This window comes from Ovis aries, chromosome X (genome assembly GCF_016772045.2).
Source record: "Ovis aries strain OAR_USU_Benz2616 breed Rambouillet chromosome X, ARS-UI_Ramb_v3.0, whole genome shotgun sequence".
Taxonomy (NCBI): domain Eukaryota; kingdom Metazoa; phylum Chordata; class Mammalia; order Artiodactyla; family Bovidae; genus Ovis; species Ovis aries.
The window spans coordinates 76,032,905-76,047,206 of NC_056080.1; the positions used below are offsets into that span (position 1 = coordinate 76,032,905).

Here is a 14,302-nt window from a genome sequence, read left to right on the forward strand (position 1 = left end):
CCACTTGGTCATGATATATGATCTTTTTAATATATTGTTGGATTTTGTTAGCTAGAATTTTATTAAGGATCTTTACATCTATGTTCATCAGTGATATTGGCCTTTTAGTTTAGTTTTGTGTGTGTGTGTGTGTGTGTGTGTGTGGCATCTTTGTCTGGTTTTTGGTATTAGGGTGATGGTGGCCTCTTCGAATGCATTTGAAAGTTTACCTTCCTCTGCAATTTTCTGTAAGAGTTTGAGTAGAATAGGTGTTAGCTCTTCTCTAAATTTTTGGTTGAATTCAACTATGAAGCCATCTGATCCTGGGCTTTTGTTTGCTGGAAGATTTCTGATTACAGTTTAGATTTACATGCTTGTGATGGGTCTGTTAAGGTTTTCTATTTCTTCCTGGTTCAGTTTTGGAAGGTTATACTTTTCTAAGAATTTGTCCCTGGCTTCCAAGTTGCTCATTTTATTAGCATATAGTTGCTGTGGTAGTCTCTTATGATCCTGTGTATTTCTTTGTTGTCTGTTATGATTTCTCCATTTTCATTTTCAATTGTTTTAATTTGATTCTTCTCCTGTTTTTTCTTGATGAGTCTGGCTAATGGTTTGTCTATTTTATTTATCTTCACAAAGAACCAGCTTTTAGCTTTGTTGGTTTTTGCTGTTCTCCTTTGTTTCTTTTTCATTTATTGTGTGCTAATATTTATTTCTCTCCTTCTACTAACCCAGGGGTTTTTCATTTCCTCTTTTTTCTAGTTGCTTTAGGTGTAAATTTAGATTATTCATTTGATTTTTCTCTTGTTTATTTATATAAGCTTGTATTGCTGTGAACCTTTCCCTTAGCACTGCTTTTACTGAATCCCATAGGTTTTGGGTTGTTTTCATTTTCATTCATTTCTTTGCAAAGTTTTATTTATTTATTTATTTATTTCTGTGATTTGCTCTTTATTCAGAAGCATGTTTTTTATCCCACTATCTTTGTATTTTAATAGTTCTTTTTTCCTGTGAAGTCTCTCAGTCGTGTCCAACTCTTTGCGACCTCATGGACTGTAGCCTATCAGGCTCCTCCGTCCATGGGATTTCCCAGGCAAGAGTGCTGGAGTGGATTGCCATTTCCTTCTCCAGGGGATCTTCCTGACCCGGGAATAGAACCTGTGTCTCCCACATTGCAGGCAGACGCTTTACCGTCTGAGCCACCAGGAAGATCTTTTTTTCTGTAGTAGATCTTTTTTTCTGTAGTAGCTGACATCTAATCTTACTGCATTGTGATCAGAAGCATGCTTGAAATTTCAATATTTTTGAATTTAGCAAGGCTAGATTTGTGTTCCAGGATGTGATTTATGCTGGAGATGTTCCATGTGCACTTGAGAAAAAGGTGAAATTCATTGTTTTGGGGTGAAATTTCCTATAGATATCAATTAGGTCTAACTGGCCCAATGCATCATTTAAAGTTTTGTTTCCTTGCTAATTTTCTGTTTAGTTGACCTATCCACAGGTGTGAGTGGGGTATTAAAGTCTCCCACTATTATTGTGTTACTGTTAATTTCCCCTTTTATACTTGTTAGCTTTTGCCTTACATATTGTGATGCTCCTATGTTGGGTGCATATATATTTATAATTGTTATATATCTTCTTGGGTTGATCTTTTGATCATTATGTAGTGTCCTTCTTTGTCTCTTTTCAAGACCTTTGTTTCAAAGTCTATTTTATCTGATATGAGTATTGGTACTCCTGCTTTGTTTTGGTATCCATTTGCATAAAATACCCTTTTCCAGCCCTTTGATTTCAGTCTGTATGTGTCCCTTGTTTTGAGGTGGGTCTCTTGTAGACAGCATATATACGAGTTTTGGTTTTGTATCCATTCAGTCAGTCTTTGTCTTTTGGTTGGGGCATTTGACCCATTTACATTTAAGGTAATCATTGATGAGTATGATCCCATTGCCATTTACTTTGTTCTTTCGAGTTCAAGTTTATATACCTTTTCTTTGTTTCCTGTCTAGAGAAGATCCTTTAGCATTTGTTGAAGAGCTGGTTTGGTGGTGTTGAATGCTGTCAGCTGTTGTTTGTCTGTAAAGCTTTTTTTTTCTGCTTCATATTTGAGTGAGATGCTTGCTGGGTACAGGAATCTGGGTTGTAGGTTTTTTTCTTTCATCCCTTTAAGTATTTCTTGCCATTCCCTCCTGGCCTGAAGAGTTTCTATTGAAAGATCAGGTGTTATCCATATGGGAATCCCCTTGTATGTTATTTGTTGCTTTTCCCTTGCTGCTTTTAATATTTGCTCTTTGTGTTTGATCTTCATTAAATTGATTAATATGTGTCTTGGGGTGTCTTGCCTTAGGTTTATCCTATTTGGGACTCTCTGGTTTTCTTGGACTTGGGCGGCTGTTTCCTTCCCCATTTTAGGGAAGTTTTCAACTATTATCTCCTCAAGTATTTTCTCATGGTCTTTCTTTTTGTCTTCTTCTTCTGGGATTCCTATGATTCGAATATTGGGGTGTTTAACATTGTCCCAGAGGTCTCTGAGGTTGTCCTCATTTCTTTTAATTCTTTCTTTCTTTTTTCCTCTCTGCTTCATTTATTTCAACCATTCTATCTTCCACCTCACTTATCCTATCTTCTGTCTCAGTTATTCTACTGTTGGTTTCCTCCAGAGTGTTTTTGATCTCAGTTGTTGCATTATTCATTACTGATTGACTCTTTTTTATTTCTTCTATGTCCTTGTTAAACATTTCTTGCACCTACCCAATCCTTGTTTCTAGTCTATTTATCTGTAACCCCGTTTTACGTTCAAGATTTTGGATGATCTTTACTGTCATTATTTTGAATTCTTTTTCAGGTAGACTCCCAAACTCCCCCTCCTTTACCTGCTGACTATTTCTCTGCATTTTCACTTTGTTTAGATTGCTGTGCTTGGGGTGGCCTTTTTGTGTGCTGGAAGTTTATGGTTCCTTTTACTTGTGGAGATTGCTCCCTGTAGGTGGGGTTGGCCTAGTAGTTTGTCAGAGATTCCTGGCTAGGGAAGCTTGTGTCTGTGTTCTGGTGGGTGGAGCTTGATCTCTTCTATCTGGAGTGCAGTGTAGTGTCTAGTAGTGGTTTCTCAGGTGTTTTTGGGTGTGGTGTGACTTTGGGCAGCCTGTATTTTAATGCTCAGGGCTATGTTCCTGCTTTGCTGGATAATTAGTGTGGTATGTCTTGCTCTGGAACTTGTTGGCTCTTGGGTGGAGCTTGGTTTCAGTGTAGGTATGGAGGCTTTTGAATGAGTTCTTGTTGATTAATATTTCCTGGAGTCAGAAGTTTTCTGGTCTTCTCAAGTTTTGGATTTAAGCCTCCTGGCTCTGGCTTCAGTCTTATCCTTACAGTACCCTCAAGACTTCTAAATCCATACAGCACAGATGATAAAACATCTAGGTTAATGGAGAAAAGATTCTCCACAGTGGGGACACCCAGAGAGGTTCACAGAGGTACATGGAGAAGAGAAGAGGGAGGAAGGAGGTAGAGATGACCAGGAGGAGAAGAGGGGGAATCAAAAGGAAGAGATCAGTCTAGCCAGTAATCAATTCCCTATGTGCTCTCTACAGTCTGGAACACCCAGAGAGGTTAATGGAGTTACATAGAAAAGAGAAGAAGAAGGAGTGAAATAGAGGTGGCCAGGAGGAGACGAGGGGGAGTCAAAAGGGGAAAGACCAGTCTAGCCAGTAATCAGTTCCCTAAGTGTTCTCCACAGACCAAAACACCCAGAGTGATTCACCAAGTTAAGCAGAGAAGAGAAGTGGGAGGGAGGAGGTAGAGGTGATCTGGGGCAGAAAAAGGAGAGGCAAAAGGGGAGAGTGCAATCAAGTCAGTAATCACACCCTTAAGCAAAATTGGATATTGAAGATTGGATTCTTAAAGGTACAAAATTGATAACAAATACCCAAAAGGAAAGATTAGAAATCTAGAGTAGATGTTAGATTCTCAATAGACAATAATAAAAATATACAACAAAATCAATCACAAAAATTATAAAATATATATTTGAAACTTGCTTTAAAAATAAGGCCTTTTTTTGCAAGGGCATAGTAGGTTATAAAATTGAAAATTAAGGGAGTAATAAAGAACTTAGAAATAAAAATTAAAAAATGATAATAGTAAAAATGTATCTAGGAATTTCTCTGGAGCTGTTGAGGGCAGTGTGGGGTCAGTTCAGTTTCAGATAGTTCCTTGTTTCAGATTATACTTCTTCTCAAGGTTTATGGGCCCCTTCCAATGCTTAGTCAATGCTAACTGTATGTTTTTAATCTGTTGCACCTGTCACTTCCAGAGCAGTTCCCTCTTCTTTGTATATTTTGGCTTCCTCTGCTTGCAAGTCTCTTCAGTGTCTAATTTCCACCCATACACAGGGGGGCGAAGGTGGTCACTTATTTAGGCTCACATGTTCAGTTGTGCTTTGGATGGAGTAACACTGGAAACAAATATCTCTGGTGTGTGTGTGGAGTTCTCACAGTGTATGACCCACACTGGGTTTGCCCCAGCTCACAGCACCTGTGCTTTCCTGGTCTACACTGCTCAGGCTCCAGGTTGCTCTACTGGGGAACTGTCCAAAGTGATCCCTGGGAGGCGTGCATTTCCCAGGTCTAAGCTGCTCAGGTTCAGGTACTTGGGTACTCCACAAAGGCACAGACTTGTTTAGCCATATGTTTTGTGCCCTTCCCAGGTCTGAGGAGCTTAGGTGACAAGGTGCTTGGCGAACACACTGTCCCAAGTGGGCTGTGCATCTTAATCACCTCCCCGGTCCTGGCTGCTCAGTTTCCTGGGTACACAGCAATAGTGCCATTTCAGGTGTGCTGTGTGTCTCCTCTGGGGAGCTGATCTCAGGCTGAGACCCTCCTGTCAGATATCAAGTGACCAGGATCCCACGGAGATTTGGTTAGCAACTTGGAGCTTCCTCACAGTTTGGTGGATGCCATCTCTGGTTCCAAGACTGCCCCTTGCCTTCTAGTTGGAGTTGTCATCAGCCTGCCTCTCTGCCTCTGGTGTGGGGATGGGCCAGTTTGCAGCCAGCTAGGTCTCCTTTGGTATTCTCTCAATCTTTTGTTTTGGGAGCAGGCAGGGTGCACCTTAGGTTAGAGTTTTTGCAAGGAAAGTTCTCTCTCTCTCTCTCTCTCTCTCTCTCTCTCTCTCTCTCTCTCTCTCTCTTTCTCTTTCTCTCTTTCTCTCTTTCTCTCTTTCTCTTTTCTTTCTCTCTGGCTTTCCCACAGTTTGGGATGCTATGTCATGTTAGCACCCTCAGATTGTCCTCAGGGCATTCAGGCCTGGTCTTTACCCTTAGCATTCAACCCCTTGCCTCTCTGTTCAACCCCTGCTCACTGATGGCGGACACAAGCATCTGGGCTACTTCTCCACTGGGAGTTGCAGTTAGCCGCATATTCTGTGTGTGTGTGTGTGTGTGTGTGTGTGTGTGTGTGTGTGTGTGTGTGTGCATGTGCATGCGTGTTTCCTCCTGGTTATGTTGCCTCTGAGATTCCAAAACTCCCCATAGACCCACCAGTAAGAGGGTTTCCTGGTATTTGGAAGCTTCTACTCCTTCACGACTCCCTCCCTGGGACAGGTCTCCCCATCCCTAACACTTTTGCCTCTCTTTTTGTCTCATATTTTGTTATACCTCCTGTCAAAGAGAATGAGCTTCCTTTCTAGGTGCCTGATGTCCTCTGCCAGCTTTCAGAAGTTGTTTTGTGGAAGTTGCTCAGCAATTAAAGGATCTTTCAATGAATTGTGGGGGAGAAAGTGGTCTTCCTGTCCTATTCTTCTGCCATCTTAGGCCTTCCTTTATTTACAGTCTTAATAATTATTTTTATACTCCAAAAAACCTTTGTTTATGTGGGTTAAATCTATTGATAGCTACCATATTAAAAATTCAAACTGATAATTTGTAAAAATAGGTATTAATTCATGTGAATGTTGCAATAAAGAACTTACTACTTGGTAAAATAAATAAGATGTATTTCTAAAAATAACTTTCTCTAAAACAGAAAATAAGAATAGTTACATCTTTTATATTTTAGAAATCCCTTTTATTAGAGTTTAATAGAAGATAACTGAATATTTTTATTGCTTCTCCATTTAATATATTGTGATAGTGCATGGTATGACCTTCTGAAATACTCTGATCTATTCTAATAAAAAAGTAAAAAATGCAAATACTCAATATTATTATAGAAGTAATTTTCTCTTTTTAACACCCTTGAAAGACCTTGGGGACTCACAGAATTTTTCCAAAGCCACATTCTAAAAACATGCTTTAGAGTAACCATGGAAAGAATACAAAGATAGTAGAAGCCAAAACCAAATAGCTGAGGAAAAGAAGAACACTGAAAATGTTTAATCCAACCCCTCCAATAAATTGGAATAAAGCAACAAAGAGGAAAAAAAGACAAACAAATGCTATAAAATTATAGATATAATTACAACTATATCGAGTTACCTTAAATATAAATAGCTTAATCTTCCACTTGAAAGACAAAGATTTTAAAACTATTAAAATAGGGCTACGTGTTTTTATTCAGAATTCTTGCCTTGAGAACCCCATGAACAGTATGAAAAGGCAAAATCATAGGATACTGAAAGAGGAACTCCCCAGGTCAGTATGTGCCCAATATGCTACTGGAGATCAGTGGAGAAATAATTCCAGAAAGAATGAAGGGAGGGAGCCAGAGAAAAACAATACCCACTTGTGGATGTGACTGGTGATAGAAGCAAGGTCTGATGCTGTAAAGGGCAATATTGCATAGGAACCTGGAATGTGAGATCCATGAATCAAGGCAAATTGGAAGTGGTCAAAAAGGATATGACAAGAGTGAACGTCGACATTCTAGGAATCAGCGAACTTAAATGGACTGGAATAGGTGAACTTAACTCAGATGACCATTATATCTACTACTGTGGGCAGGAATCCTTTAGAAGAAATGGAGTAGCCATCATGGTAAACAAAAGAGTCCAAAATGCAGTACTTGAATGCAATCTCAAAAACGACAGAATGATCTCTGTTCATTTCCAAGGCAAACCATTCAATATCATAGTAATCCAAGTCTATGCCCCAATCAGTAACACTGTAAAAGCTGAAGTTGAACGGTTCTATGAAGACCTACAAGACCTTTTGGAACTAACACCAAAAAAAAAAGATGTCCTTTTCATTATAGGGGACTGGAATCTAAAAGTAGAAAGTCAAGAAACAACTGGGGTAACAGGCACATATGGCCTGGAAGTACAGAACGAAGCAGGGCAAACTCTAAAAGAGTTTTGCCAAGAGAACACACTGGTCATAGAAAACACCCTCTTCCAACAACACAAGAGAAGACTCTACTCACAGACATGACGAGATGGTCAACACCAAAATCAGATTGATTATATTCTTTGCAGCCAAAGATGGAGAATCTCTATACGGTCAGCAAAAACAAGACCGGGAGCTGACTGTGGCTCAGATCATGAGCTCCTTATTGCCAAATTCAGATTTAAATTGAAGAAAGTAGGCAAAACCAATAGACCATTCAGGTATGACCGAAATCAAAACCCTTATGATTATACAGTGGAAGTGAGAAATAGATTTAAGGGACTAGATCTGATAGATACAGTGCCTAATGAACTATGGACGGAGGTTCGTGACATTGTACAGGAGACAGGGATCAAGACCATCCCCATGGAAAAGAAACGCAAAAAGGCAAAATGCCTGTATAAGAGGCTTTACAAATAGGTGTGCAAAGAAGAGAAGTGAAAAGCAAAGGAGAAAAGGAAAGATATAAGCATCTGAATGCATAGCTCCAAAGAATAGCAAAAAGAGATAAGAAAGCCTTCCTCAGTGATCAATACAAAGAAATAGAGGAAAACAACAGAATGGGAAACACTAGAGATCTCTTCAAGAAAACTAGAGATAACACAAGAAGATTTCATGCAAAGATGGGCTCAATAAAGGACAGAATGGTATGGACCTAACAGAAGCAGAAGATATTAAGAGGTGGCAAGAATACACAGAAGAACTATACAAAAAAGATCTTAATGACCAAGATAATCACGGTGGTATGATCACTCACCTAGACCCATACATCCTGGAATGTGAAGTCAAGTGGGCCTTAGAAAGCATCACTATGAACCAAGCTAGTGGAGATGATGGGGATTCCAGTGGAGCTTCTTCAAATCCTGAAAGATGATGCTGTGAAATTGCTGCACTCAATATGCCAGCAAATTTGGAAAACTCAGCAATGGCCACAGGACTGGAAAAGATCAATTTTCATTCTAATCCCAAAGAAACGCAATGCTGAAGAATGATCAAACTACCACACAGTTGCACTCATCTCACACGCTAGTAAAGTAATGCTCAAAATTCTCCAAGGCAGGCTTCAGCTATACGTGAACCATGAACTCCCTGATGTTCAAGCTGGTTTTAGAAAAGGCAGAGGAACCAGAGATAAAAGTGCCAACATCCACTGGATCATGGAAAAAGCCAGAGAGTTCCAGAAAAACATCTATTTCTGGTTTATTGACAATGCCAAAGCCTTTGACAGTGTGGATCACAATAAACTGTGGAAAATTCTGAAAGAGGTGGAATACCAGACCACCTGACCTGCCTCTTGAGAAACCTATATGCAGGTCAGGAAGCAACAGTTAGAACTGGACATGGAACAACAGAGTGGTTCCAAATAGGAAAAGGAGTACATCAAGTCTGTATATTGTCACCCTGCTTTTTTAACTTCTATGCAGAGTACATGATGAGAAACGCTGGGCTGGAAGAAGCACAAGCTGGAATCAAGATTGCTGGGAGAAATCTCAATAACCTCAGATATGTAGATAACACCACCCTTATGGCAGAAAGTCAAGAGGAACTAAAAAGCCTCTTAATGAAAGTGAAAGAGGAGAGTGGAAAAGTTGGCTTAAAGCTCAACATTAAGAAAACTAAGATCATAGCATCTGGTCCCATCATTCATGGGAAATAGACCGGGAAAAAGTGGAAACTGTGTCAAAATTTATTTTGTTGGGCTCCAAAATAATGACAGATTGTGATTGCAGCCATGAAATTAAAAGACGCTTACTCTTTGAAAGGAAGGTTATGACCAACCTAGATAGCATATTCAAAAGCAGAGACATTACTTTGCCAACAAAGGTCCGTCTAGTCAAGGCAATGGTTTTTCCAGTAGTCATGTATGGATGTGACAGTTGTACTGTGAAGAAAGCTGAGCACTGAAGAATTGATGCTTTTGAACTGTGGTGTTGGAGAAGATTCTTGTGAGTCCCATGGACTGCAAGGAGATCCAACCAGTACATTCTAAAGGAGATCAGCCCTCGGTGTTCTTTGGAAGGAATGATGATAAAGCGAAACTCCAGTATTTTGGCCACCTCACGCGAAGAGTTGACTCATTGGAAAAGACTGTGATGCTGGGGGTGATTGAGTGCAGGAGGAAAAGGGGACTACAGAGGATGAAATGGCCGGATGGCTTCACCAACTCGATGGACGTGAGTTTGAGTGAACTCTGCGAGTTGCTGATATACAGGGAGGCCTGGCGTGCTGCAATTCATGGGGTCGCAAAAAGTTGAACACGACTTAGCAACTGAACTGAACTTAACTGAAGTGTTTTTATGAGTTATACTTTATATATGAAGACACAGAGATTAAAATTGTTAGATAGGGAAAGATGCCTCGTGTAAAACTGAAACTAAAACTAAAAACTAAAAACTGAAACTAAAAACTGTTCAGTAACCTGAATGACTCTTCGAGATAGTACGCATGCCTTGTGCTAAGATGATTTAGCTGTCCAACTCTTTGAGACTCCTTGGGGATTCTCCAGGAAATACTGGAGTGGGTTGTAATTCCCTGCTCCAGGGGATCTTCCCAACCCAGGGATCAAACTTGCCTTTCTTATGTCTCCCGCATTGACAGGCAGGTTCTTTACCTCTGGTGCCACCTGGGAAGCCCTGACTGGAAAAAAAAAAGCCTCAGACAAAACTTTGTTTTTTATACAAAAGTATGCTTTCATTTGTATGAGGTTCAAAGCAGACAAAAATTGACTTTGAGATAGAATATTGGTTACTACTTGGGATATAGTCTAAGAAGGAACATGAGAATACCTTAAGTTGCTAGAAAGTTACTGTATTCTGACTCATGTTGTGATTGTAGAGGTATATATATAAGCAAAAACATCATCAGGTATATATTTATGATACTCATGCAGTTGTATGTCATTTGTTATAAAAATAAATAAATTTCTTAAAAGAAACTGTGGTAGTCAGGAAAACCATCAAACATGTCATTTATCTTTAAAAGCTTTGGCAGTTAAGTGAAACTTGTCATTTGTCATGTGAAGAAAAAAATGGAAATTAAATCTTGGACAATGTTAACAGAAAAAAATTGAAGAGATTGAAATACAAGAGGTTTAAGGTTACTGTATTGTTCCAAGGAGGATACAGATTTTTATTAAACAGATTTTTATGCATATTAAAAATTTTACATTAAAGGAACATATAAAAGGTATAATATCTTGACCAGTAGAGTAGGAAACAAAGAAAATTAAGAAAATATATTTTTTTATTTTTATTTTTTTTTAGTTTCCTTTCCTTAAGAAAATATTTTTATTTCACATTCATTTTCTGAAGATAGTTTCACTGGATATAAATTCCAAATTGTGATTATACCTTCTGGTCTCTCATGAAAAAGTCGTTTTTCTCAGCTGCTTCAAGAATTTTTTTCTTTTTTTCTTTTTTTTTAAAGAAAATATATTTTAATAAAGTACAGGGAAGATGAAATAAATGGGCCAAGAAAAATATATGGTATATGAAAGATAAAATAATATGGTAGAATAAGTCAAAATTTATCATATCACAATAAACATAAATAGATAAAAATTCATCTGTTGCAAGACAGGGACCTCTCAGATTGGTGCAAGTCCCTCAGATTTTGGAGGATGCCTTTTTATAACTTGGAAATGAATATATCATTTGAAACACACTTGCATTATTATTTAATATTTATTCCATACCCTCAAAAATAAATAAATAACAGATTTTATGTCTACAGTTATACACTAACTTCTAATTTATTTTTCTTGTAGTCTGATCTCAGCCGTGAAATGGAATCTGATATGATAGATGTGGTAAGTGACCTCCCAAGATTTTGCTTTGTAAAATAAAATATTTCACATATACTATAGTCTTTTTAATATTCAGTTCAAAACTTATTATCAGAACTTCTTTTCTTGCAGTTAAGAGGGCATAACTTATTTTTTTTTACTATGATTTGACTTTGTTTAAAATTACACTGAGCATTTGCAAAGCAGTTATATTTTTTCAAAGTACTTTGCTGTGTTTGATTTCCTGAATTTTTTTTCTAAAACGAAACACTTTGGTATGCATTTTCACATATACAGTGTGTGTAGGAATAATTTATAGTGTATACAGAGAAAATTGTGAATATTTTGAGGAAGGTTAACTGGAATTCTCATATCTTTTATGAAGAAAGTGTTCTAACTTGTACTTTTTATGTGAGAATTGTGATTCTTTCATTGCATTTATAGATACAAAATACAAAGTTGATTACACTGATGCATTACATTGAATAACAATGGAGTTTGAGTAGTGATGCAGGAGATATTGTGAAATTTGGCCTTTGATTTTCATTGGTTATTTGGTACTTCCATAACATGAAATACTTAGGGCAAACTAGATTTTATGGTGTACTTCTTTATATTCCTATGAATTTATGTTTTAATCTGTGGTGTATGTGTAGGAGGGTGGCATGTACTGGCAAGAAATGCTTTAGCTTAATCATGACTTTTAATGGCGTTTTAAAATGGCACTATTATTTGTTAGCAAGAAAAATGTTAGTCATAAATATCTACCTCACACCTTCAAATTTAATTTCTAAAGTTTTTATAAATTAAATTTCATGCAATACAGAGATATAAAACTTGCAGTTTGCTCCATGTCTCTTTGCAACCCCGTGAAAATCACACACACCCGAGAAACAGTTATTGTTCATTGTTTGGTGCTTGTCTTTTTACAGTTGTATCCCCTATTCAGAAATAATATAAACATATATAAAATGTCATATCGTTGTTTTTAAAAACAAAAGTGAAGTTGCTCAGTTGTGTCCAACTCTTTGTAACCCCATGGACTATAGCCCACCAGGCTCCTCCATCCATTGAATTTTCTAGGCAAGAATACTGGAGTGATTTTCCATTTCCTTCTCCAGGGGATTTTCCAGACTCAGGGAAAAAGCAAAAATGTGGTTTCATTTTATCATTTGCTTTGCATATTGCTTCTTAAAGATTTTAACATATATAATATACTTTCCTTAAATTGTAAAAGTAGGTTTATAAAAGTAGATTTTAAAAGTAGGTTTATAATTAATGAATCAGTGAATACCTATAAACCCACAACTCAAGAATTGGAATGATGTGCTTCTCCCCTCTTTCATCCCACATGCCTCTCCCCTGTCTGAATATTTTTGTCTTTTAAATATAATTTTAGGGAGTTCCTTTGTTGTCTACTGATCAGGATTCCAATCTTCACTGACGTGGCCTAGGTTCAATCCCTGGTCAGGGAACTGATATACCCCAAGCCACACAATACCCCCTGCCTCATCAATAATCAATGATTTTATAAAACTAGTAACTGTTTTATCATTAAGCATAGCTAAATAGCTAAATAATAGCTAAATAATATAGCTAAATGTATAGCTAAATAATATAATGTTTAACTTTTACTATGCTGTAGCAATTTTTAAAAGGTGTTAAAATATATATAGCTTTCTGGTACTTGCTTTAGTCCCACAATATTATGATTCTAAGATCCATTCATCTTAATTTATTTGACTAAATTGCCTTCACTTTCACTGGTTTATAATATCCCTGCCGTGAGTATGCCATAGGTATTTTTATAGTTCTCTTATCAGCAGGCTCTTTCATTTTATCATTTGCTTTGTATATTGCTTCTTAAAGATTTTAACATGTGTAATTTACTTTCCTTAAATTTTAAAAGTAGGTTTATAAAAGTAGATTTTAAAAGTAGGTTTATAATTAATGAATCAGTGAATACCCATAAACCCACAACTCAAGAATTGGAACATAATAGCTTGATATTTACATACATTGTGAACTGATCACTACAATAAATTTAAATATACACCACCTTACATAACTACATTTTTTCTTATGATGAAAACTTTTAAGGTATACTCTGTTAGCAACTTTCAAAATGTAATACTATATTATTAATTGTTGTCACCATGCTATACATTACATCACTTGACTTATATCGTTTATAACAGGAAGTTTGTACCTTTTGATTCTCTTCACTCATTTCACCCCTCCAGACCCTCTTCTCTCTGAGAACCATTATTCTGCTCTCTATGCCTCTAAGCTCAGATATTTTTATGTTCATCTTTTTTTTAGATTCCACGTAAAAGTGGGATTATATGGTATCTCTCTTTCTTTTTCTGAATCATTTCATGTAGCACAGTGACCTCAAAGTCCGTCCCTGTTGTCACAAATGGCAAGATTTCATTCTTATTTATGACTTTATTCCTGATTCTATACATGTTACATATTTGTTATCCATTAATCATTTGAGAAAAACATAGGTTGTTTCCATATTTTGACTAATGTCAGTAATGCTGCAGTGAACATCGAAGTGCATAAATCTTTTTAAATTAGTATTTTTATTTTCTTCATTTAAATATCCAGAAGTGAAGTTTCTGGATCACATCTATTTTTATTGTTTTGAGAAACCTCTAGAATGTTTTCTATAACAATAGTGCACAAAATTCCCTTTACTTCTTATCCTCATTGATGCTTGTTATTTCTTGTATTTTAGATAATAGCCATTCTAACGAGTATAAGGTCATATCTCACTGTGGTTTTCATTTGCATTTCCCTGATGATTAGTGATGTTGGGCATCTTTTCATGTGCCTTAATGTCTTCTTTGGAAGAAGACCTATTCAGGTCTTCTGCTCATTTTTAACTGGATTATTTGTTTTTGGCTACTATATTTTATGAGTTCTTTATATATTTTGAATATTAACATTTTATCAGAGATATGATTTGCAAATACTTTCCCCCATTCAATAGATTGCCATTTTATTTTGTTGATGATTTTGTTTGTGATGTACAAGTATTTTAGTTTGAAGAAGTCCTACTTATTTATTTTTGCTTTTGTTGCCTTTGGAGTTAGATCCAAAAGATAATTTCTAAGAGTGAATCAAGTAAATAGTTTGCCACCTAGAAGTTTTATGATTTCAGACTTTACATTTAAATATTTAATCCATTTTGAGCTGATTTTTGTGTATGGGTGTAAGAC

At 36.8% G+C, this 14,302-nt stretch overlaps 1 protein-coding gene across 1 annotated transcript in view; it reads left to right on the forward strand.

Annotated features, from left to right (window-relative positions):
* The window catches only part of LOC121818338 (uncharacterized), a 249,146-nt gene that overhangs the window by 24,465 nt on the left and 210,379 nt on the right, over positions 1 to 14,302 (forward strand). Inside the window, exon 2 of the mRNA XM_060407856.1 lies at positions 11,058 to 11,099. Coding sequence (XP_060263839.1) covers positions 11,058 to 11,099 — 42 coding nt within the window. The remainder of the gene's footprint in view (positions 1 to 11,057; positions 11,100 to 14,302) is intronic.